Raw genomic sequence first — 23,350 nt, forward strand, 5'->3', positions numbered from 1 at the left:
GTTGGGACCCACGCCCACTGGCTCCTAGACCGAAGCTCTTCCGACGGTACTGAGACCGGCAGACTATATGCAGTAACGCAAAGACGGGGGGTGGGAGGAGACTTCCAGTGGTAGCTCCAATCACTTCATATTAATATGAGAGAACGTGACACAGCTATGAATCATGGCAATGAATCACCCCCAAGTAATCGTTTAAAGCAGGCTTTGACACATTTTATGCTGAGATAAAATGAGGAACTCAGATCTCCTGACACCGCCCAAAACTCACATCCCAAAGTCTGGAATATTTTCAATGAAGGCACTTTGGCGGGAAAAGATTATAACCAAGCCAAGAACTTCCAGTTTTTATTGTTTAAACATTTAAAAAGAAAAACATTCAACCAAGTTTTTAAAAATTAGGGTGGATTCATTTACAATAAAACAGGCAACCTCGAATTCCAGCCCCCCATGTAGGGCCAAGCAGCCAACGGTTCCTGCTTCAACAGCAAGACCCCACAGTCCGCCGGCCTTCTCGCCCGGGTGACGGCACAGCAACGCACACACCGCCTGCTGAGATCGTCCCTTCCTCCAGGGCAGAATTCGGACAACTGCTTCTTAGGTCAGTATTCAGGCTTTGAAAAATTGCCAGTTATATTTGAGATATATCTACAACTACTCTGATAATAAGAACACCTTTCAAACAATTCTTATACAAAACACTTTAAAATAACTTTGTGGCACACCGCCAAGATGAGAAATAATGTATGAGGAGTTACAGTCCCTCATTTAAGGAAACTACCCAAATAAAATATTTTCTCTAATTAATTATCCTTGTTTCTTGCAATTTCTTAGCAGAGATGAATTACAAGAAGCCGAGTGCACCATGTTTTGGTTCTTGGTTGTAGCTGCCGGCATAGAGGAGCTCAGGGCTGTAAATGTAAAGCAGAGGATGCTCACGCTCACCAATTCTGGAATGGGGGAAAAAGTATCTCTTTAAAGTGTTTCTCCATTCTTGCTTTCAAGTCAAGATAAAAAATTCACAGCAGTTTAAAGGATGCTGAACGACTACACGTGGGCCCCACTCCAATACACATCGAGAATAACTTTACACTCCGAAAGTGAGCACTGTAACAAGAATGACACTGCGTCACCAAGTAACACTCGACAGCACGCTGTTGGGAGCAAGTACAGCACGTAACAGACCAGGCACAGCAGCCTTCAGACAGAACACTGTCTTTTCACGCTCTCGAACGTACAACCTTTAAAACACAAACCACCAAAGTGATGTGTAGTTTGACAGCTGGCCAGGCACTTGGTTTGGGGAAAGAAACTTCCGGATTTTGAGGTAAACCAGAATTACTTTCAGCAATTACAAACACACTCCGGACACCACCTTTCACACCACACTGGCTGACGCGATTCAGCATTCCATTAACACTGTCACCCGACTGCACCAAAATTCACACCTATGTGTAATTGCTTAAGACGCTATGAAAAGAACACTTCCCAGTTTGAATTTTGGCCCCTTTAGACACCCCTCGCAACACACTTGAGGAAACCATCGGGTACACCCACACAAGGGCAGTGGGCACAGAGCCCCAGACCAGTCACCTTTCCCCCGAATTTGACATCAGAAAAAAATCACACTGTCAGTCACATGGACAAGAGGATGTGGAAGACCACGAGGATGACAACTGAGGTGACAAGCTTCAATCCAGCCTCAGGAAGAGTGACACTCCCGGCGGACCTCGGCAGGGACCACGGCTGGGGGATGGGAACAGCGGAGTCCCTGCCCGCAGCCGACAGCTCTGTGCTCACCACTCTGCACGCAGCCCAGACGCCTTCCCCTCATCTGGGTTCACGTACAGGCAATGTGGGGTGTGCTCAGTAAGTGAAAATCCGTGTCAGAAGGTGGAGGACCCCGGTAAGCATTTACATATTAACAGGCCAGGACAGCAAGCGTTCGTTTGGGGCCAGGTTTCATCAAGTTGTCTGTTTCACTAGAATTACCGGGATATGATGTGCACGTGGAAAAGCCAAGCCTCCAAATCCTCATAACTAACAGTTCATTGTGTTTCTGCGCCTTTCTCAAACAGCAATTCCAATCCTAAGGCGGCTTCTTGTTCTGAACAAACTCAGCATGTCCATTTGCTATCTTTTATGCACAGACTAATTAATCAACATGTTGTTTGAAAACCTTTAAAGAACATCATGAATAAGGAAAATGAAAAAAAAAACGGATCTGAGCCCCGGGCAGAAGTTTCGGTTGGTTGGAGCACGATCCCGCGCACCAGAAGGCTGAGAGTTCGACGTAGGGGAAGCGCCCAATGGATGTTATTCTCTCCCCCCTCCCACCTTCCTCTTCCTAAAAATTGACAAACATATTCTCTGGTGAGGATCAAAAAAATTTTTTTAAAGTGATCTGAGGTACCCTCATCCTTAAAAACATGAGAAGAAATATTGGCATCGTTCAGTTTCCATGTGGCTGAAAAGAGTCTAGATTATTTGTAAAGACCACTAGGCTGGCCCTCCTCATGACACCAAGCCCCCCCAGGTATGATGGAGGACTTGTGTGAACTGGCCTCTTTCTTCTGTGCAGGGCGAACGGCAAAGCTACCGGCAAAGCTACCGGCTGGGCTGCTGGTGCAATGAGCACATGGGGAAGACGTCTCCCTCCATGATGCTAACCGGACCGGCTCACTCAAGTCCCAAAGCGGTGACCTGGTCCATTTAGCACCGTGCTTTACTCGGGTGCGATGATCCAACTGCAGGGGGAGGGACTAAGGGCAGTTATGGACACATGCATCATTAAGATACCCAAAATCAGAATATGCACTGAAAATGTGGGTGAACAAACTGTTTGCGAATCACTGATCCCATACTAAAACTGCACCGAATTTTTACAATGTTGCACACCTGCAAATGTAGAGCCTTCTGATATAACCCAGATTTAAATAGGAATGGAGGTTCATTGAACATCAGATTTCCAGTAAGCTAGAAGAAACAAATTATATCTGATAGGTAATAACCTACCAAAAAATAAAAGGTGGAGCACAGGTAAAAATTAAATGAAGTTATTTATACTTATTTCCAGTTTCATCTTTCTCTTGGGAGAACCTAAAAACAGGTCTCCAGAAAGCACACTTCAGACACATAAGAAATGGCATCTGCTATCGTACTGGTATTATCTTTCTCTCAAAGGCAGACAAGCCCTACTCATACCTCAGACACTCACTGTCATGTATAACGGCTTTGGAGACATCCATTCCACTGCAGTACTGCAAAAGGAGTTCAAAACCCACTCCTAGGAAAAAGGCACTTCACTGTGAAGGTTAGATTTAACTGCATGAAAGTCGAGAAGACTCGGATAGACTCAACAGTCTGTCTTCGCCTTTGCCCTTACGAATACAGAGCAGATGCCACCTCAGAATATAGCTGATCATGTTACGAACCACCAAACACCAACACTAACTATATTCTCAGCAACACAGTTACGACATTTCTCCAAAAACCAATACAGTTCCAAGTTGAACAGTAAAAAGAAAAAAAAAATCTCCAGCAGTTGCTACATTAGGCTTGAGACATTGTTTTCTAGAGAATTTAACGTCTCCAGTTTGGTTCTGTTTCAGAGTGTGAACTGCTTAGCAGATGAGGAGCCCGGGGCGACAGAGGTGTGCCTGGGAAGAACCCAGAGTGGAAAAACATCGGGGAGTAGTAACGAAAGGTTCATTTCTCTGGTCAGACAACCAAGTGAGGAGGTAGTTATTCTGAGAACTTCTCAAACAGAGAATAATGTACTGATCTACTGAGAGTTGGGGAAGTGGCAGGGGCTTCTCCGTGAGGCTGAAGACAGCACAGGAATACTTCTCTCTCCTCCAGGGAAGTCGGGACCAGGGTGTCAGTGCAGCTGAAAGGAGATGGAATGTGTAAGTGTCACTTCGAGAGCGTGAGAAGGAAGCTGAAGCAATCAACGCGAATGATAATCCATTCACTTCCAAACTTGTCCTACCTTGACAATGGCTCTCCTCTGATGCTAGAACTTTAAAGTATCTATAAGAAAAAGAGACACACCATGTCAGGAGCACCTAGTGTGGATGTAGTGCTTCTCCAAACTCTTGGTCAGTGCCAAGAGTGTGATATTCACACGGTTCCTCAATGTCTTCTAACCTCTAATATCACCGAAAATGTAACCATGTCTATAAAGTAATTCAATGTTTTAAAAATAGTTTAGAACTCAGTACTCTCAGGAAGGGCACCCAAAGGAAAACATTTTATAGTTGGAAGTGGGCAGAAATCCTCAGGCAAATAACAAAAGATAACAAAGGCAACGCTCCTCGGCCTGGCTCTATTTATAATTACGTCAGGAGACCACGTGCTCACCGAGTTACATCACCACGCAGGGCAGCCCCATGCAACCTTGAGTCCCATCATCACTGCTGTTGAGTTTTTTCATTCGGTACTGACGTATTTCTCTCACCAGTGTGTAAAAGGCATCTTCGACACCCTAGGAAAGAAAATGATAAAGACAGCCCAACAGATTACAGTCCAAGTTGTAAGAGCTCTCTCACTTCTTTATGTGGATTTAGAATTCCCATGATTAAATCGTTAGCTGATAAAATAAGGCAGCTGAGCCCTGGCGGGTGTGGCTCAATGGATCGAGCACCGACCCGCAAACTGAAAGGTTGCCAGTTCCATTCTCAGTCCGGGCACGTGCCTGGGTTGCAGGCTAGGCCCCCAGCTGGGGGGGTGTGAGAGCCAAGTGATTGATGAACCTCTCATACATGAATGTCTCTCTCCCTCTATTTCTCCCTCCCTCCCCCTCTCTCTAAACATGAATAAAATCTTTAAAAAAATAGGGTAGTTTAGAAAGAGGACACTAAAGTTAGTATTCCTCTTGAATCACATTAACAGGCTGATACACAAATGGCACATTTTGCAAAAATAGCATCCAAGCAAAGGAAAATTGGTAATATGGGACACACAGAACCACCAGATCTAGCGATTCCATTCCACAGAACTTAAACCCTACACAGGGGCTGGTGTTGACAGAGAAAAGACTAACGCTTATCTTTAATCAAGGTCTTCATTTAATCATATCTGTGCATGATAATGGGGAAGTAAAAATTCCACAGCAGAATGAGAACAAGTTCATTTTGGGTTCAAACCAAAGATTAAAATAGAACACTATTAGCCCTGGATGGTGTGGCTCAGTGGTCTGAGTGCTGGCCTGCGAATCAAAGGGTCACTGGTTCGATTCCCAGTCAGGGCACATGCCTGGGTTGCAGGCCAGGTCCCCAGTAAGGGGCAAGTGAGAGGCAACCACACACGGATGCTTCTCTCCCTCTCTTTCTCCCTCCCCCCTTCTCTCTAAAAATAAATAAAATCCTAAAAAAAACCCCACTATTACTAACAACAAAGAATGTGCATCACACCTCTAGCGAAGCGTCAATCAGACTTCTCAGCCTTGAAACAAACCCTTGCCAGATGCTGGAAGCTGTACTCTACCTGTCTGGTCTTGGCTGAGGTTTCAATGAACGGGATCCCGTAACTCTTGGCCAGTTCGTGGGCTTGTTTTGTGTCAACTGTTCTCGTTGGCAAATCACACTTGTTTCCCACTAGCACCATAGGTACATCATCTGAGTCTTTGACTCGCTTAATCTGCTCTCTAAAAGGGGGAATATATTATAAGAATAAGCTTTTTGGAGGGAATAAACAGCTAGAGTGAAAAGAAATCTAGCAAATTTCATCTAGTCCTCTTAACATCTACTAGTGAGTTTCACTTTCCCTCCTACTACTTACGAAAGACCTTGCATGCATCGTAAGGCTGGTCTAGACTGATTCGGCAGCCACAGGAACGCCAAGCCCCAGTTCACCTTCTAGCGGAGATGGATGGTTCATCCACCGTGACACACGCCCCCATCAGGCTCCTTGGTTTTCCAAAGAACTTGGCTCTGACTTTAACTGGCAATGCCGAATCGCCCTCTAGATCCGGGGTGTCCAACTCATTTTCACCAGGGGCCACGTGGGCCTCATGGATGCCTTCAGAGGGGTGAATGGGATTCCAACCCCTTAACAGTTATGGAGTAGTTACATTTATACAGCCCTAAAATTATTTCAGCCCTTTGAAGGCAACTGTGAGGCTGATGTGGGCCCTGATGAAAATGAGTTTGACACCCCTGCTCTAGATTAAGGTCCAAAGTACAAAAAATAAAGCGACTTTTTGAGCTTCTCTTGAGAGTGATGGTATTTATTTACTCTCTAGGTGGGTGGTGTCCCCGTGTTTCCTTCAAACAAAATTAGAGTTGGGAGTCCAAGATACAAAAGAAAACCCCAGAACTGCTCTTATTAAATGGGGTCTGAAGGACCTGGAAGTCTCCACAGGGATGGCACCCCCTTAGGTGACATTTAAGACACACCCCAGAGCAGCTGGGAAAATGATGCTCAGTGGACTGAGCCCTTGACCAACACTGCCCAACAGAGCTTCTCACAACGATGGGAGTGTTCTGCATCTCTGCTGCCCAACGACACCCATGAGTCACCTGGAGCTACTAAATACTGAAAAAGTCAGTGGCTGATATGGCCAAGAAACAGATTTTTCACTTTTTAAAAAATTTTAATTAGATGAAACAACCAAGTACTGCAGAGCGCTGCCTTGCGCTCTACCCAACAGGTTACATATAAAGTCACGTGCCTGAAACGCGTTACACTGGGGGATGGTGGCAGTCATCTACGTGAAGGGATACTACAAGACAGCCTAGCTCTGGCTGGTGTGGCCCAGTGGACTGGCCATGAGCCAGTCTGCAAACCAAAGGGTCTGGTTCAATTCCCAGTCAGGGCGCATGCCTGGGTTGTGGGCCAGGTCCTCAGCTGGGGGCATGAGAGGCCACACACGAAGGTTTTTCTCCCTCCCTTTTCTCCCTCCCTTCCTCACTCTCTAAAATTAAATAAGTAAAATCTAAAAAAAAAAAAAAAAAAAAAAAGCCTAAAAAGAAAAATGACTTCTAGAAATTCAGAAAATAGGTGCTTGCCAAGTGCTGGGCATTTTATTAAGTACTGGTATTATTCCCAGAGAGGAAGTGCAAAGTGGAGCGGGTTTAGGAGAGACAGAAACAAACACACACTGAATCTGAACTAGTTCGCCCTGGGAGCAGACTTCTTCACACGGCCGGGCACAAGCCAGCACCGGGTGCTGTCGGCGGAGGACGGGCACAGGCCTCACTATGCGGAGGGCACTGTGCTGAGCCATTTACATACTCATTAATTCATTTAATTTTCACAACTCTCGGTAGGTGCTATAATCTCCATGTTATGGATGAGGAAACAGACACAGAGATCTAGCAGTCTGCCCCAAAGTGCCAGGGCTAACCGACGATGGAGCCAAGTTTCGACCCAGGCATCTGTGTTCTGAACCATTACGTATTCTGCTGAAAGAACCCGGAGCCAGCAAAAGGTGCCCTGAATTTTTGGTCCTGTCCCTGCTACTAGCCAACAGTCGAGACTCCCAACACCTAATGAAGCACCTTCTGGACTATTTCTGATTCTGTGAGATCAGAGTGTTGTTCTTTCCACTTTATCTAACCCCCCATTTGTTCCTGCTTACCTTCATCTCTCCCACCTACTGAAGAATGGCGCTCCGGTGTCTGCCCCTCTGAAATTCCTTGTGACCTAATAACCCCTCTAGTTCTGAATCACTCTCACTAGCAAGCTTCACTGATAAACGGTCACACATTCTAGCCATATTGCACTATATAAAATAAATACCAGCATTAACTCTCAGTAATAACGCCAGATTCTCAATGTCCAACAAACAACCTAAAACCAACTCCTCTCCAAATTAAAAAAGCTGTATCTTTCCTAGCGTGGTATCCGCACCCCCCAGGCAAAGCTGCAGAACACACTTAAAGACCATCCTTTCAGAAAAAAGTAACGCTCCTGGTACCTGTACAGGTTAATATCTGCGAATGACTTGCTATTATTGATAGCAAATACACAGAGGAAGCCTTCGCCTGTCCTCATGTACTGGTCTCGCATGGCACTGTACTCCTCTTGTCCAGCTGTGTCCAGTATGTCCAGCAGACAGGTTTCACCATCTATAACCACCTGTTTTCGGTAAGAATCCTGGGGGGAGGGTGTGAGAGGGTAAGAGGGAGATTCCACTTTTATTAAAAACCACAGGGAATGCAACGGTATCGCCAAGGTTAAATAAGCTTCTGCTCAAGTGCATTTCTGTCTCTCTGGTTTGTCCCTCAAGCTGCTAATATATAATCACAAATGGGAAGTAATTAATGTCTTCCTAGGAAAAAAGCCCCCAATCCTGCATGCCTGCAGAAAGGAAAGTATGAACACTCTGTTCCTGGAAAAGATGAGAAAAAGGTAGAAATCCAAAAGGCAGCTCTATAGCAGCTGGACTAGAGATTACTCACAGTGTATTTTACTGAGGTATGAACTGAACTTTTCTCATTTGAGTGTTTACTGTTCATTTAAAATTCTAAACATACCTCCACTATTTATAACCTGGCCCTGGTTACAGTGTCCCTTGTGTTTACAATTAAACATACAAATACTTTTTATTTCAGAGAAGGTCATAATACCAAAATATTTTTCTCATCATCACAAATTTTACCTTTGGGCAATATCCCTCCATCAATTTCCTAAAGGTTACAAAGAAGGTAGCGACATAAATCCTCGGAGAGACAGATGGACAATCATATAAAAAGCACTTTCAATTAAGCTCAAAGGCAAAAATTTTACTTATATTCTAACACTTGTGTTCTAGGAATCCAAGTCAAATTAAAAACAAAAACAAAAACAAAAACAAAAACAAAAACACCTCATCACACTTAGTAAAAGATCTGGCTCCAGAACTAGAATTTAGTCTAGTTTCCCAGCCCATTGATTGGTGAATTCCTGGGGCTGTACTTTAAACTAACAAATCTCACACTGCCCAAACTTCTTAAGAGCATGTTAAGTGTCTGACTTAAGGAGATGAACAAAATAAAATTTGAAAAAGTAGGTTTCAGTCAAGCTGTTTTAGAACAGAGGTCAGAAGTGGTTATTTCCCAGCAGGGTAAAGGAGTCACTGACTGGAAAGGGCATTTGAGATCTCTCTGGGCATAGGAGGAAACGTATCTAAGTGGTGGTAATTACGTAAGTGTATACAAATTTAAAAAGTCACTAAGCTGCATATGTATCATTTATGTATTTTACTATATGGAAATTACCCCACAATTACTAAAACTCTGAAAAAGATTAAATGGCTCTAACTATTCATACTAAAGCTGCTATGCCTGAAATGAAACATTTTTGCAAAAAACGAATGAATAGTTTTTAATAATGGCTGTATTAGAGTTAGCTTGCATTAAACACTCAGTAGCTGGGTGGCAGGAAGACCGGGGTGTGGATTAAAACAAAATAATCTCTAGAGTCACACATTTCTAGGCCCTGGCTGGGTAGCTCAGCTGGTCAGAGTACAGCCCCGATATACCAATGTTGTGGGTTTGACTCCTGCTCAGGGCACATATGAGACTCAACCAATGCATGCATAAATAAGTGAAACAACGAATTGATGTTTCTCTCTTTAAAGGTAAAAAAAAAATAGTTACACATTTCTAAATTGAATAAAATGACGAGGCCTTTTATTTAGCAGTTTTTGCCATTCATTGGCACCAATCTGTAACACGAACTCCCATGAAAACAGCAGGATCTTTAAATAAGTACTTTTTATCCAGGCTTTACCATTCACAAAAAGTTTAAACATATTTGACTTTTCACATCATCCCTGAGTGAAGGGAGGTAGGACATTAACAGTAATTTAATAGATGAAGAAAACAAGGCTCAGAGAGATTAAGTGATTTGCTATCACATAACTAAAGAACCTGCAAACGGGGACTGAAATGCCAGGCACAGCCACTCAAAATCTCACGTTCTCTCTATTCCACCCACAGTCTCTGCGGCTTCACCGAGCTAAGAAATTAAAACTGTAGAACACCCCAGTCTCCGAATCCTTTATCTCCATCCTCCTTTGTTATTCAGACAGCAGCTCTACCTACGGCCTGTGCATTTTTTAAAAATAGAGCTGTCACATATGAAGAAACGAAATGAGTTCAACACTGACTTTGCAAGTTTGCAGAACTGTTAAAAACTGTGGACTTTTCAGAAAGTCTTCAGCAGCTCATAAAAAATGAACTCTTCTCCACAAACATAGAAAGTTTGCTTTATTTATTGTATTAATGGACGCAGTACCCAAAGTACCTTGCCGCTTTCTCTCAGCTAAAGACTAGCTAAAGGGTACGGGTGAGGGTAGACGGAAAGGGCAGGGTCAGCAGACTACCCCCGGGCCTCACCTCTATGGTGGGGTCATATTCATCTACAAAGTGGTTCTGGATTAGCTGGATTGTCAGCGCGCTTTTCCCAACACCACCTGCTCCAACCACCACCAGTTTGTACTCAGTCATTTCACACCAGCGAGAACCTGTGGGAAAGCAGCAGTTACGGTTAATTGGCGAGCCACCGCTACAGTACTTCGGAGTACATCAGCAGTCAGGAAAGCCAGAGTTGGCAGTGTGTCTGTTCCACACACGTGACTCTTCGCTTGGTTCTCAGAGTTCTTCAGGAATGCAAAAACACACGTTACCGTGGGTCTCCGAATTCTTAATTAGTCTTCTGGCGACTGCCACCCTCATCTATTTTTCAGCAGTCTTTGGGCCCCGCCCTCGGCCTAAGGTAAAGGCAACCCCCCTTCCTGCTCCTCCCGCCAGGCTTCTCAGTTCTGGGGGGCTGCCTTCAGGCCGCCCCACCTTCAGGTTCCCCTGCCTGTCTCCCAAGATCTTCGCCGTAGGACTCAAACAGAAGGACCCCCGCCCAGGGCCTTTGTCTCCAGCTCGCAAATTCCGCTGGATTCCCGGCAGCGACCAGACGCCTGTACGCTCCAAAGCCCAACGTGACGCACGCCAGAGCCTTACCTCCAGCCCTGGTTCCTCCGCTGCGAACGGATTTACAACCAGCACCCGGAAAAATGTTAGAGACCCCGGAACCGCCATGAACAGCCCCCACCGGGGAGCGGCACTTCCGGCCCCGCCCGCTACGTAATCAGTAGGCGCCCCGGGCGCCCTGTCCCCGCCCCAGCCACGTGGGCTCCAACCCAGGAGGCAAGTGGCTGGCCACACCCAGACCCGCCCCTCCCGCTGAGGACGTTTCAATAATGAAAGCGCTCGGTGCTGGTGTCTCAAAAATCAGTAAAACTTTATTCGCTTCCATTCTTTCGCCAATAACAGAAAACTGGAGAAAGCAAAAATGTTTTGTGTTTACAAAGATAAATGGCCTCTTTACCCAGAGAAGATCAAAACCTCAAACGACAACGGGGAAGATAAAAGCGCCCTCCCCCACATCCCCTGAGCTGACCCTTGTCATCTTAGACAAAGCCTTCAGTCCACTGGCCAGGGACCCTGTATGTGGCCAATTAAAGATGACGGCCAAGAAATCAGACCAATCCGTTTCCGTGATATAAAGTGGAATAGAAGCTACACCAAGGGTCAAGTGCCTGTATTTTACAGGACACAGGAACCAGGTGGTTACTTATAAAAAAAACAAGATTCATTTCAGGCACAACTTTTTTATTTTTTTTGTTTTGTTTTGTTTTAAATCAGTAAAAGAAACTGGGTCCTAGAAGCTGCAGTGATCTAAGCAGCAGCAAATTTGTGCATTCGTCTTTGTTTAAATACGTTTAAATTATCACACTCCTGGCACACCTCATTTGCATGAAATTCTGCACCATACATACTAATTGTAGTAAATTTACCCTCCCCACCCCATCCCAGGAAAAAAAAAAGCCTACTCTGGAAGATAATTTTCATTGAAATCTAACGAAACTTTCATTAAGTGGACTGTGACAAGATTATAAATGATATGAAAAATAACACTTTAACATTTGGCCATCAACTTAAGGAAATGGTTTGCCTATACAAATTTTTGCAATTAATATAGTCTACCCTCATATGGTCCTCAGAATTAAAGCATAATGAACAAGAAAGAAAAGATAAAGAATGCAACTGAATGCTAAGGCAGGACACCTTGCCAGAGTAATGAAGGTAGAGTATATACTAAATATCAAGTGCAGAATTTCATAGGGCCAACAAGGTAACAGTCTATTATTTTTCACTTAACACGGGCAAAGTGGATTTTGCAGTTACCAGTTGCGTTATATGCACCAAATAAAGCTCCTAAAATTGATACTACAAGGCGCCACCTTAAGTTTTCCAGGCTGCAACTGTGCATAATTTTAAAATGGTTTTCTTAAATTTATTTATTTTTTAAACATAACACGAGGAAGGTGTTAAAATTGGTGTAATAGCTCAAGAGAATAAGTATTCCAGATTTTGGGGAGGGATGAAGAGGGAGATATTCAGACCCTTCACCAGAATCCCCCCAGCTTGATCATAGCAGATTAATGATGTGCTTTGTGGATGTGGTTAGTCAATGACACCAGCCTGACGGATCTTTCTTTCTGCACCAAATCCCTGTGAAAGAGTAAAACTACAGTTAATGACCTGAGTGTACGATAATCATAGCCCATTCACAATTCCAAAATGCACCACAAAAGCATTGCTTTTAATCACCTTAACCATTACCAATTCTTTCCCAGAGGAAATCTAAGGTAAACCCTCTTGATCTATAACCTAAAACTAGGTTCAAAGTGTCATGAAAACCAAGGAATCTGCTTCTTAAAGGTAAGCAACCATTCTGCTGGGGGCTGCATCAATGTGGAAGGCCTCCCAACTGGATATAAAGCAACACCTGATGTCCCTGATTAAGCTCTCTGAGATATGTGGAACTAGGTCCTCAAGTATTTATTATGCTGGTCTGTCACTGTTCCTCCCGGCCCTGAAACCTTGTATGCCGTCATACCATTGAGTTATCTGGTCCCCTTGGCTGACGAAGAACCATTAGGCGAGGAGCACTGGCATCATCCAGGGTGATGTTCTTCAAGCGATTGACCAGCCTGTCAGGCCGTGGAGCTGCGACGGCCTTGGGGCCCTCACTGTAACACAGTCAAGGAGAGAGAAGCAGCAACACTTGGTGGGAGAAAGCAAGTACTCACAGGAGCGTGTTTTCCACATAACTACCCCAATGAGTCAGTTTTAATGAGGGGGCACTCTTGCCTCATTTAGCCAGCTAGCTAGCTAGCTAGCTAGCAAGACAGGACAGGACAGACAAGTTTGTGCTTATACTCCCAACTTGAGGCTGACTACTGCACAGGAGCTGGAAGAATCATCTGGGTGAGGGTCCTCCCTAGATTGGCCCACAGACAACATAAAACAGGGCACTGGGTGTGAAAAACCTTGGAAGAGTTAAACGCAAAGAAATATTTCCAGAGACTGCCAGCTCCTTGCATAGTAAGGATGTTACTACTTTTTTTAAAGTCAACAAGCCAAAAAACACAGAGCCAGAATTGCTGAACTATAAAATGAGACTTTTAAGCACTACATAACCTAGAAGTGGCTGAGAGAGGGGGGATAAAAGAGAGATAAGCAGAATCTTTTAAGAGCAAGGACTGCACGATCTTTTTACATTTAGGATGTATTATGTAGCAAGTGCCCAATCACTATGTCACTGGGCCAGATTTATGAGACTAAGAGTTTACACAATGAAGACTAGCGGTGAAGGACATAGGAAGGATCAAGCCATAGCCAGAGTGGCAGAAGAGGACGAAAAAAACCCAGATGGAAAAAGAGAAGAAATGGGGTGAAGCGGAGATCACAAGAGACAGGCCAGGGAGACTACCAATCCGACAGCAGACACTCACCAGACTCGCCAAACATTACACGCGCTGCACTTGCCAGTGCGCTGATTAAGAATCACTGAGAATTCCACCTCATCTCCAGCCTGTAGCTCAACGCCATCCTGAACTTCTTTCACATGGAAAAAGAGCTTCTTGCTATCTCCTACTTCATAGTTAATGAAACCAAACTGGAAAAAAAAAAGCCTGGCTGAAACAAATAAAGGTTGCCTTGTGCCTTCATCTATTATATGAACTAAATTTTTGAATTACATAAAATCATTAAGGAACTGTTATATAAACATATGCATGATTTTGATCCCTTCTGGAATTATTAAGGTGGTTTATGGTATTATAAAAATAGCCATACAAATACTGAATTCACAGTACTGACATTAAGAAAATGCTCTCATGGCTCTGGCTGGTGTAGCTCAGTGGACTGAGTGCAGGCCATGCGAACCAGAGGATCACGGTTCGATTTCCAGTCAGGGCACATGCCTGGGTTGCAGGCCAGTTCCCAGCAGGGGACACACGAGAGGCAACCATACACTGATATTTCTCTCCCTCTCTTTCCCTTCCCCTCTAAAGATAAATAAAATCTTAAAAAATTAAAAAAAAAGAAGAAAAAGAAAATGTTCTGAGGACTCACAGAGATTTTCTTGAGATCTAAGTACCAGGAATAGCTTTGTTTGCCCTAAGCTTATTTCATGAACACTCTTACACATGGTTTCTTTCTTTGTGTGGTGTGTAGAAGCAGCTTTGAGGTTTCAAGTGTACAAAATGTTAGTGTTTCTAGTCTGAAAATCTCACTATTTGCCCCATCATGTAATGGTAGTTGTCAACATCACTGATGTTCTTCAAGTTTTTATAAGCCACCTCAAATCACTGAAAAAGTGATAAAGTGGAAATAAAAACTAGGTAAATGGTTGACGGTTCCAACCTGGGCTGAAAAAATGTGAGGTTTTGGTTACTATCTGGTTATTATCAACTTATAAAAGGATTGAATTCAGACCCAGAGATAGACCACTTACCTGATCTTTCACACACTCCACAGTGGCCCTACGCAGAGGTGTGATGTTGTAGGCCATAGTCTGTGCATTTTGGCCCAGGACACACAATTGGAATTTGACACTCTCCCCTTTCTGCAGGCAATCCCCTTTGTTAGCCATTCCAACTATGCCAAATGGATAAACCTCACCTTTCATATCCCCTGTAAGAAGAAAAAGGTACAAAGACTAAAAGCTAATATTTCACAAAAGCCCTCTGTTGATGATCCTAGTAAATAAGTTGCTAAAAATGTCTTAAGTTCCCTGAAAATATATGCATTTTTACACCTGACATTCTACTTTCAAGCTTCAATGAAATCCTAAATGCTAAATACTACAGTGAAAACAAACAAAACCTCTAGTCATTATAATAGCTAATGAAGAGCTTTAAATAATATTTATAAAATTAAAAATAACACTATTGCTCACAATCTCATTACCAAAGTATCTGGCCTTTTTAAGCACCATGGGTTACTAATATGACCCACTAAGTAACTTTTTCTCAAGTTCACAATATGAGCCCATTGGTCAAAAATATTTCTGACCCACACCCAACTGGGCATGAAACATTAAGCCAAGCACAGGCAAAGACAATGTGAATGCAGTTCTTTGCTACCTCACCCCCTTTTTCTGTTTTGATTGTGGTTCCCTCAAACCAACAGGCACCTTTCTCCTAAATCAGGGCTCAGCACACTTCCCCTTAAAGAGCTAAACAGTAAATATTTTAGGCCTACAGATCATCCTATCTTTGCCACGACTACTCAACTGCACTGTAGTCAGAAAGCAACCAAAGACAACATGGGGCAGGCAAAAGTTTACAGCTGTCTGCATAGAAAATACTACAGTAACAAACGAGTTAAGTAAGTAATACCGTAAGCTTTGGTTTGCACACTCACAACTGTAAACCTATTTTTGCCCACCTCATATGTAAACAAGTGGTCACGGCTATGTTTCAAAAGAACTGTCTAAAAGCAAGCCACCATACTTGCTGATGTCTGCTCCTGAGTAAAAAGCTGGCTGGAGGCCTATGCAGGTTATGAATAGAAACCGGGCTAAATTCACCTGGATGCTCAATTCACCAAACCAATGAAGGTAGAGAAAAGGAGAAAAAAATTCAGGTGCAAGTGGAAGCTTCAGAACTGCAAATCCATTTAACTGTTCTACTGATTTTGGAGGTAAGAATTTTCAAACATAGAGGAACCACAAAATTTAAGGAGCTACTTCCAACAGATGAAGTCATGCAGAAGGATTAGACCGTTGGTCTGATAAAGCAGTATTAACACTAACTACCATACATTAAATATTAGAGCCCTGGCTGGTGTGGCTTGGTGGACTGAGTGCTGGCCTGCCGACTTGAAACTGAGCCAGGGAAGACTGAAGTTAACTTGTCCGAAGTCACACAGCTAGAAGTGGAAGAGCTGATTTTCAGATCTAGGTCTCCGAACTCCAAAGCTCATGGTCTTGTCCTGAGTTACAGCTGTCCTCCTAAATAGCGAGCTGTTTCACCACCAAGTGGGAAAATGTGGCCTGTCAAGTCTCAGACAACTCTAGACTTGAGATTTCAGAAAAGATTCCTTTTCCTCAAAACCCTTACCTCTGAATATATCCTACAGCCAGGGTTGAAGAGTAAGTGGATCGAGGGGTTGGGGATACAAAAGGAAGTAACAGTGGTGGTGGGGATGGGGGAGAAGGGCGACAACATTACTTCATGAGTTAAAGTTAGGTGCTGGGATCCCCAACACCCTTTTAGAGGTCATTGTGGCACTCGTTTGAAAGACTGGTTTGCTATAAAATCAACTCATGTTTGGAGAGGCGTGTGCAGTGGCGTACTGGGCCTACATAAAGCAGGAATTCCTAAGAACCCCATGAGGTAAAGGAACACGTAATGGTTCACTGCTTTCTATCAAATGCCCTGCTCTTCCCCATCCCATGTTCTCTCTGACCCCTAGACAAGATTTACTGTTTGTGAGCCAAATTGTCATCATTACTTGAATTTCAAGCCCTCTCCTTGACCCAATTATTATGGCAATTTTGTTATCCTAATTATCCACTTTTCCCCACTACCACTTTTACTGCAAACTTATTTTACATGTAGTTGGTAGCTATAAAATAAGTGTTAGCTGTTGGTGGTGAGGGGGCACCAGAACTCAGGGAGTTACTGACGATGGGGAGAAAAAAAAAGCAGAAAATGCAAAATACAGGGAGCTTTGGCCTACAGACAAGACTTGTAGAATCCCCAAGGAACCTTAGCTTTAAGGAAGAGATATAGTAAACTTTTAACAAGATTCAAAAGTGTTTATAGAAACAAATAGTTAACTAGGAAAATTTGTTAATACTAATGTAAACAACCGATGAGTAGAGAAAAACTATAAAGCTGTACTAAAACCAGCTAATCGTGAATATTTGGTTATAACATGATAAATGCATTATTTCAGTGTGAGATTTTGTCCCGAGTCTATTTAGTGTAACTCGTTAGCTGTGCACATTAACAGTCATGTGCTCGCACAGTCTGTTCACTACTTAAATCCAGGCTGATTTCATTTCTGAGGGGTATAAAAATAAAAGCCAAGCATGGGAAAGAAAATCTTATTTCCTTCATTAAGTTTTTAAGGGATTTGAAATCAACTGCAACAAAAAACTTCATGTTTAAAATCTCCAAAATGCTCATCTGAGTTAAGGCAAATTTCAAACGATCTGGGAGGGACGCTCTTACCTTCGTCCACAATCTCGATCATTCCTTGGTACTCAGTCTGTGTTGGATCAACACTCCTCAAGGGGCGAATAACTTTACCCGAGTAGATGGTAGGATCAGCTTCTTCAGTAATGCCATTCACTACAAAACAAAAGTGTGTATACCTCACTCAACAATTTTATTTAAACTCTATCCCACAGGAAAGAAAGCAAAAATCATCAGAACAAATGCTAACAGGAGGTTATTATTTACTTCTGAAGTACCATTACAATAAACCTAATTTTTATAAGGAATGAAGCAGTATAGGGGAGCCTTGGTTCTGGAACTTAATTCATTCCGGAAAGCCGTTCGAGAGGCATTTTGTTTAAAAACCAAATCTCCTTTGTTGACCCAGAGACACATGACTGATCATACAGGCATCAGCTTGTGGGCTGTCAGGTAGAGAACCAAGACCCGAAGTTTGTTCAACAACCGAGGTCTGATGGCAATCGTACACAAAACGTGTCTTGCCCTCTTGTCTTTTCCAGGTGACCAAACGTCGTCATTTTAGTGAGGCCTTCCCTGGTCCCTAAAATGGTAACCCCAGTACTTTTATACTTTCCTTATTTTATCTTAATAATATGCCTTGCTATTTTTCTAAATATACTACACACAGTATTTTTACTCATCTTGTTTGCTTGTGTTCTCTACTTAAAAAATAAAAACCAAAAAACCCAGAAAGAGAAAGGCCCTCATCAAAGGAAGGGATTTGCTGGTTTCCTCGCTGCTCCGTCTCCTGTATCCAAAACACAGCACGCACTCAAGATATTTAGTGAATTGAAATGAACATTCTTGGCTGTCATTTCTCTAAGTCTCACTAAGAAAAAGTGTTATTTGGGGAGTTTGGCTAAAAGCCAAAAGTTAAGTTGCAGATTTTTTAAAAGTTGGAGATGCTAAATATCAATGATTTACTTAGGTTCCCCATTACTTTTCACATTTAGAGTCAAGCTTCTCCGAAACAGTATTCTAGAGGAATGGCCCTCTCCCTAACATCATGGAGATTTGTATCTTGGGGTTATTTTTTTAAAGGAGATAAATGGATCGAAAATAAAGCAAATAACCAAACATACACAGAACAGTGGTTCTCAAACTTCAGTGTAGGAGAACATCAGAACCACCTGAAGGATTCCTGAGAACAGACTGCCACCCTCAGAGTTCCGGGAGGTCTGCGACGGGCTCAGAGAACCTGCATTTCTAAAAAGTGGGCAGGTGATACCGCTGAATCTGAGGATCAGATTCACCCGGAGAACCACTGATCTGGAACGGCTGGATTTGTTGCTCCCTCCCCCACCCAAGACGTAGACTGAGTCAATTACCTGAGTGTGTTTTGTTGACTTTTTCTGCACTGACTTTGTTGCCTTTGCCTTTGGACAAACTGTACTCCACCATGTCCCCCAGTTCCAGGCTATCAATATCACCAGAGAACTCACTGTAGGTGGGAAAGAAAGGGACATTTCAATAAGCAGTGACCACAAGTAACAGTAAGAAGCAGCCTTTCTGTCTCATATAAAAACATTTGTGGCGTGCCTACCTATGCTAGACAGTGTTTTAAGCACATTATACAGACTTATTTAGTCCTCAGAAACACCCAATGAAGAGGTACCATTACCCCCAGCTTCAAGATAATAAAACTAAGATACCAGGAGGTTAATTTCATTTGATAAAAAAGTTACACAGGTAGTAAGTGGCAGAGCCTGGATTCAGACACAAACTGTCTGGTTCTAAGAGCCCACAGAGGTAACTCTACGCTACCTCATCACACCAAATCATATACACAGCTCTCTGGCAGCAACATAGGCAACAGTATCCCTTCACTGAAGCAGAAAGGCTCCTGCCTAACCTTCAAAGCAGGTACAGGCCTTTCTACATCTCTTAGCCACATGTTTTCTATATAAATGTAGATGACTAACTTTTCACCAGTCTGAAATTTATAATTAAAACATAGGTAGCCACTCAATATTAAATGTTTTTGACTCCAAAAACAAAAGAATGAATAGTAAGCTCTAAGCCCCTAAAAAGGCATTCCTCACCTGTAATGGAAAAAGATTTCCTTATCATGATTGGCTGTTTCAATAAATCCAAAATTATCCTTCAGAGTTGCCACATAACCCAAGAGCCTCTTGGAGTTAGAATTACGACCTAAAAGTCGCACACAGGTTGCAATCTGCTGTCCAGGCCTCTGTTTGTCACTAATACTGAACTCAACCTGTGAGAAATAAGGGTGCTCATTAACACAATGCCACTTCCACACCCAGATCCTTAACTCAGCCCATGCTTTCCACTCCAATTATCCTTTGTAAATACTCTGATGAAACAGATGTTCACCAGAACTAACCCTTTTCTGTCCCATTCTACTTTTCACAAAGGATCAAGTTTTGTTCTTCAGTGTGAATTCCTTATACATTCTTATTTCTCTATAGGAGGACATTCGGAAACCAGACACACTGAGTAGGAGAAAAACAAACAGCAATGTAAAATCACTGGTGTGGTTTTACTTTGATGTTTTAGTGGCTGTTTTAACTTTCTTACCAATATTAATTTTATCTAAGCTAACTGATTTAGCATATCTTAGCATATCTTAAATACTGGCTCCTCAAAAAGCTTAATAAAGAGCTTGCTAGAGCCCGCTGTAATGGAATAAACTGCTTTCAAATAGGAGGTCATTCACATAGTACAACTTGTAAGCACACAAAATTTTGAGCAAAACTTTATCAAGTTTAAAAAACCACCTTGCAGGACTGATGATTAAGATTACAGCCGTCAACCCTCCCTCTCTCAAATAAGCAAAATGATCTTGCCTTATCCCCTATTTGAGGAGAAGTAGATCCATCCACATCCTTGGCTTGAAAAGCAATAGTCAATTTCACCCCACAGTCATCATAAGCAATAATACCATCCTCAGCCTCCTAAAAAACAAGAGAATGCAATGGAAAGACACAAGAACAACAACAAAAAAGCAATATGAAACCAGCTATAGTTCTTACAGACCCTTGCGCCAAAGAACTGGTACAGCTGTAGGAATCTCCTCATCTAGGATTGTTGATAACAACGGAATTTTCCAATGAATAAAAGGTGGTCTTGCCTTAAGCCAGAACAGATTCAATTTGCTGTTATTGAGTCCCTCAATCTTAAGAACCCGTTTTTTGCTGTTAAGGAGGGACACCTTGCTGAGCATTTCCGTGCCCATTCAATACTTCCCATGGCCAATGAGAAATCAAACTGGGTGTGCACTTTCAAACAGGGGGAAATTCTGTAGGGCAGGAAGTTTCTGTGTCATCTACTTTGAATCTCCCACAGGACTCACAGTGTTCTGTGCATAATGTTTCCATACGCCTACCAACGCATGGGAATTTTATTTGGTATAGGATCTAGCACTGTTCAGAGCACTTGATATTCAGGGAGGTGATTAAGCTATGACATGCCAAGGTCTTCACTGTCACACTTAAGTCACAGTCAAATACCAGAAATGAGGCTAAGAAAGGATCAACTTGGGTTAAGTGAAGTGATGGCCATGAACTCCGGTCTGTCTCCAATGGCATCAGTCCTCTTGCCAGTTAACCCAAGTCACAATCTCAGCGTTCATGTTTGCTCTCTTCCTACCCCTTAACCTCAACATCCAGTCAACATACGACCACACAGCAAACACCAAGTACGTGAAATAGAGATAAGACAATCCCTGCTGGCAAAGAGCCCAGTCTAGCAGAGGAGACAGACTTGTAAAATGGTTAAGTGTAAAACACACTGTAATGAGGACAATGACAGAAAAGACTTGCTAGGATAAAGCACTGGCCTAACGAGAAAGTGAAAAGCCATGAAAAGCCAAGAAAAGCCTCACTCAGAGATTGTCTTGATCAAGCCAGTGTTGCCAGAGACATGTGGGAAGCAGGGTATTCTGAAAGGTAACAGCTGTTAAAAGTAAGGCCCACTGAACTTTATTTTTATTATTATTAATAGCACCAGCTGCCACTTGTGAAATTCCTACCATGGACTAGGCACTATGAAGGCTTTTAAAAACAAAACAGGGCACAATCATTTTTTTTAAGTTTAAAAAATGAAGCAGGGGTAAAGGGATTTCCCAAGAAACAAAATAAGTGGTAATCAAGATGCTGCTCCTGCTCCTTCTGGCTCCTAAGTAGTTATTTCTAGAGTCATGTTACTTTCCAGTATCCTTCTAATGTACTTCTTGTCTACATCCATGACCTCTGTCTACAGTTCAAAGGACTACCTAAACTGTTTAATTTCCTATCAATTTCCATCCTTTGTCTTTCTCCACCCCATCTAGGGTTCATACCATTGCCATGATTTTCCTGAACTGCACACCTGATGTCACTCTCCAGCAGAAATCTCCATCTGAGTACAGAACAAGGTCTAGTCCTTCAGAGTAGCAACGAACACCTTCTCATTTACCTGTCTCCTGATTTTTCATCCTTATTTCCCCAACCCACCCCCACCAAAGAAAAAGTACCCTTCTTCCTGTCTAAAGAAACCCTGAATTTTTTCCCTTTGCACCTCCACTGTGAGGAATGTCCTTTTCTCATTTATTTCTACCCATAAAATGTCAATGCCACAGTGAAACCATCCCAGATTCTGCCAGTTTAAAATTTCACCAGTGAAATATTTTATATTTTGTATGAATTACTTGTTTCTATACAAGTCTCAATTTATTTACTTGATAGCAGAAGCCTTCATTTTAGACTGTTTATATTTCCTGTTCAGTGGTTTTTTTTTTTTCAATAAATGAAGTTCAAACGTGTGAAGTAAATCTACCCAAATTTAAGAGTTTTAAACTGTTTTAAAGAAAGATAGTTTAGACGAGCAGCTCCTAGCAGGGGCTACTTCAGGATGTCTGGCAGTATCTGGAGATCCTCTGGGCTGTCACACAGGGGAAAGAAAGATACTGGCCTCTAGTGAGTTAAGGACAGGGACGCAGCTAAACACCCCACAATACACAGAAAGGCCCCACCCCCACAAGAATTATCCAGTCCTAAACTTCCATAATGCCGCGGTTAAAAAACCTTGCCTTAGATTAGTTCACTGTTAGTGTTACAGGGAGTTCTGACAGAGAGAACACTCCATTACTGTCTATTATTGTGGACAGTGGATGCCTTTAGGCAGAAGAGGAATAAAGAGTGACAAAAGTAATTTGGATGATGTAAAACTTACCTTTTCTTTGCCTTTATTTGGGCTAGTGGTTTTGGGATTGGGAAAAGTGGCTTCTTTTTCTACAGTGCCCAGAAAACGATGATCTGAATGGGAATGGAATGAAACCGTGCCCTTGGGAAGTTTTTTAATCCTAATAGCATGATTTCTTTGGGCAGAGAGCATATCCTACAAATGATAAACAAAAGTAACTTAAACTGAAAAAGGAAACACCCAGAACGCTCCCCGCCCCTTTTTTCTCAAAAACGACTCACAGGAACCACAGTAAACTCTACTTCATCTGCAATATGGAGCTGGTTCCCATCCAGAATTTCACTATAGTGGAAGAACATTCGAGCATCACGATCCACACACTTGATGAAACCAAAACCATCTCTCATTGCGGCAATTACACCCTGAAACCCAAATAATATTTTCATGGGTTGTGAAGCTTTTGAAAACAACATTCAAGTGTCCAAACATGATCAAGTTAAATTCATTAGGAATTCTCTGTATTAATGACCCAAATTCTGTAACCACACTGTAATTTTCCCATTTAATTACAAATTTGTTGTAAATAAACTTCTAAGCAACTGAAACTCACCAGATGCTACTCTCCTTGGCCAATATGCACTAGAAAAAGTTATATTTGAATGTAAACAAATGCATACAATGTAGTCC

The 23,350-nt window shown here is 42.6% G+C and overlaps 2 protein-coding genes across 6 annotated transcripts in view; both read right to left on the bottom strand.

Annotated features, from left to right (window-relative positions):
• Positions 1 to 522: 522 nt before the first annotated feature.
• Positions 523 to 11,058, bottom strand: NRAS (NRAS proto-oncogene, GTPase). Of its 2 annotated transcripts, XM_037038867.1 has the most exons (7): positions 10,941 to 11,058; positions 10,323 to 10,450; positions 7,919 to 8,097; positions 5,485 to 5,644; positions 4,360 to 4,483; positions 3,989 to 4,029; positions 523 to 3,886 (listed from the first exon to the last, which is right to left on the bottom strand). In XM_037038867.1, exons 2-5 carry the CDS (start codon positions 10,431 to 10,433, stop codon positions 4,364 to 4,366), a joined length of 570 nt encoding a protein of 189 aa, XP_036894762.1. In that variant the 5' UTR covers positions 10,434 to 10,450; positions 10,941 to 11,058; the 3' UTR covers positions 523 to 3,886; positions 3,989 to 4,029; positions 4,360 to 4,363. The 2 variants fall into 2 exon arrangements, with proteins under 2 accessions (XP_036894762.1, XP_036894763.1); XM_037038868.1 differs by lacking the exon at positions 3,989 to 4,029.
• A 138-nt stretch (positions 11,059 to 11,196) lies between these two features.
• The window catches only part of CSDE1 (cold shock domain containing E1), a 33,350-nt gene continuing 21,196 nt past the window's right edge, over positions 11,197 to 23,350 (bottom strand). For all 4 annotated transcript variants that reach the window (XM_037038866.1, XM_037038865.1, XM_037038864.1 and 1 more), the window contains 10 exons: positions 22,945 to 23,085; positions 22,694 to 22,858; positions 20,329 to 20,436; positions 19,561 to 19,736; positions 18,847 to 18,959; positions 17,513 to 17,632; positions 14,785 to 14,963; positions 13,781 to 13,944; positions 12,883 to 13,015; positions 11,197 to 12,494 (listed from right to left, as the gene is read on the bottom strand). In XM_037038866.1, the coding sequence (XP_036894761.1) occupies positions 12,447 to 12,494; positions 12,883 to 13,015; positions 13,781 to 13,944; positions 14,785 to 14,963; positions 17,513 to 17,632; positions 18,847 to 18,959; positions 19,561 to 19,736; positions 20,329 to 20,436; positions 22,694 to 22,858; positions 22,945 to 23,085 (1,347 nt within the window). In that variant the 3' untranslated portion in view covers positions 11,197 to 12,446. The remainder of the gene's footprint in view (positions 12,495 to 12,882; positions 13,016 to 13,780; positions 13,945 to 14,784; positions 14,964 to 17,512; positions 17,633 to 18,846; positions 18,960 to 19,560; positions 19,737 to 20,328; positions 20,437 to 22,693; positions 22,859 to 22,944; positions 23,086 to 23,350) is intronic.

This window comes from Sturnira hondurensis, unplaced genomic scaffold, assembly GCF_014824575.4.
Source record: "Sturnira hondurensis isolate 20B ecotype Veracruz unplaced genomic scaffold, ASM1482457v3 Scaffold0024822, whole genome shotgun sequence".
Classification (NCBI taxonomy): Eukaryota; Metazoa; Chordata; class Mammalia; order Chiroptera; family Phyllostomidae; genus Sturnira; species Sturnira hondurensis.

Coding starts and splice junctions, on each gene's coding strand:
- NRAS (XM_037038868.1), bottom strand. CDS start 10,433: ATGACTGAGTACAAACTGGTGGTGGTTGGAGCAGGTGGTGTTGGGAAA. Junction 8,098..10,322: donor AATATGACCCCACCATAGAG/GTGAGGCCCGGG, acceptor CCCTCCCCCCAG/GATTCTTACCGAAAACAGGT. Junction 5,645..7,918: donor GCAGATATTAACCTGTACAG/GTACCAGGAGCG, acceptor TCCCCCTTTTAG/AGAGCAGATTAAGCGAGTCA.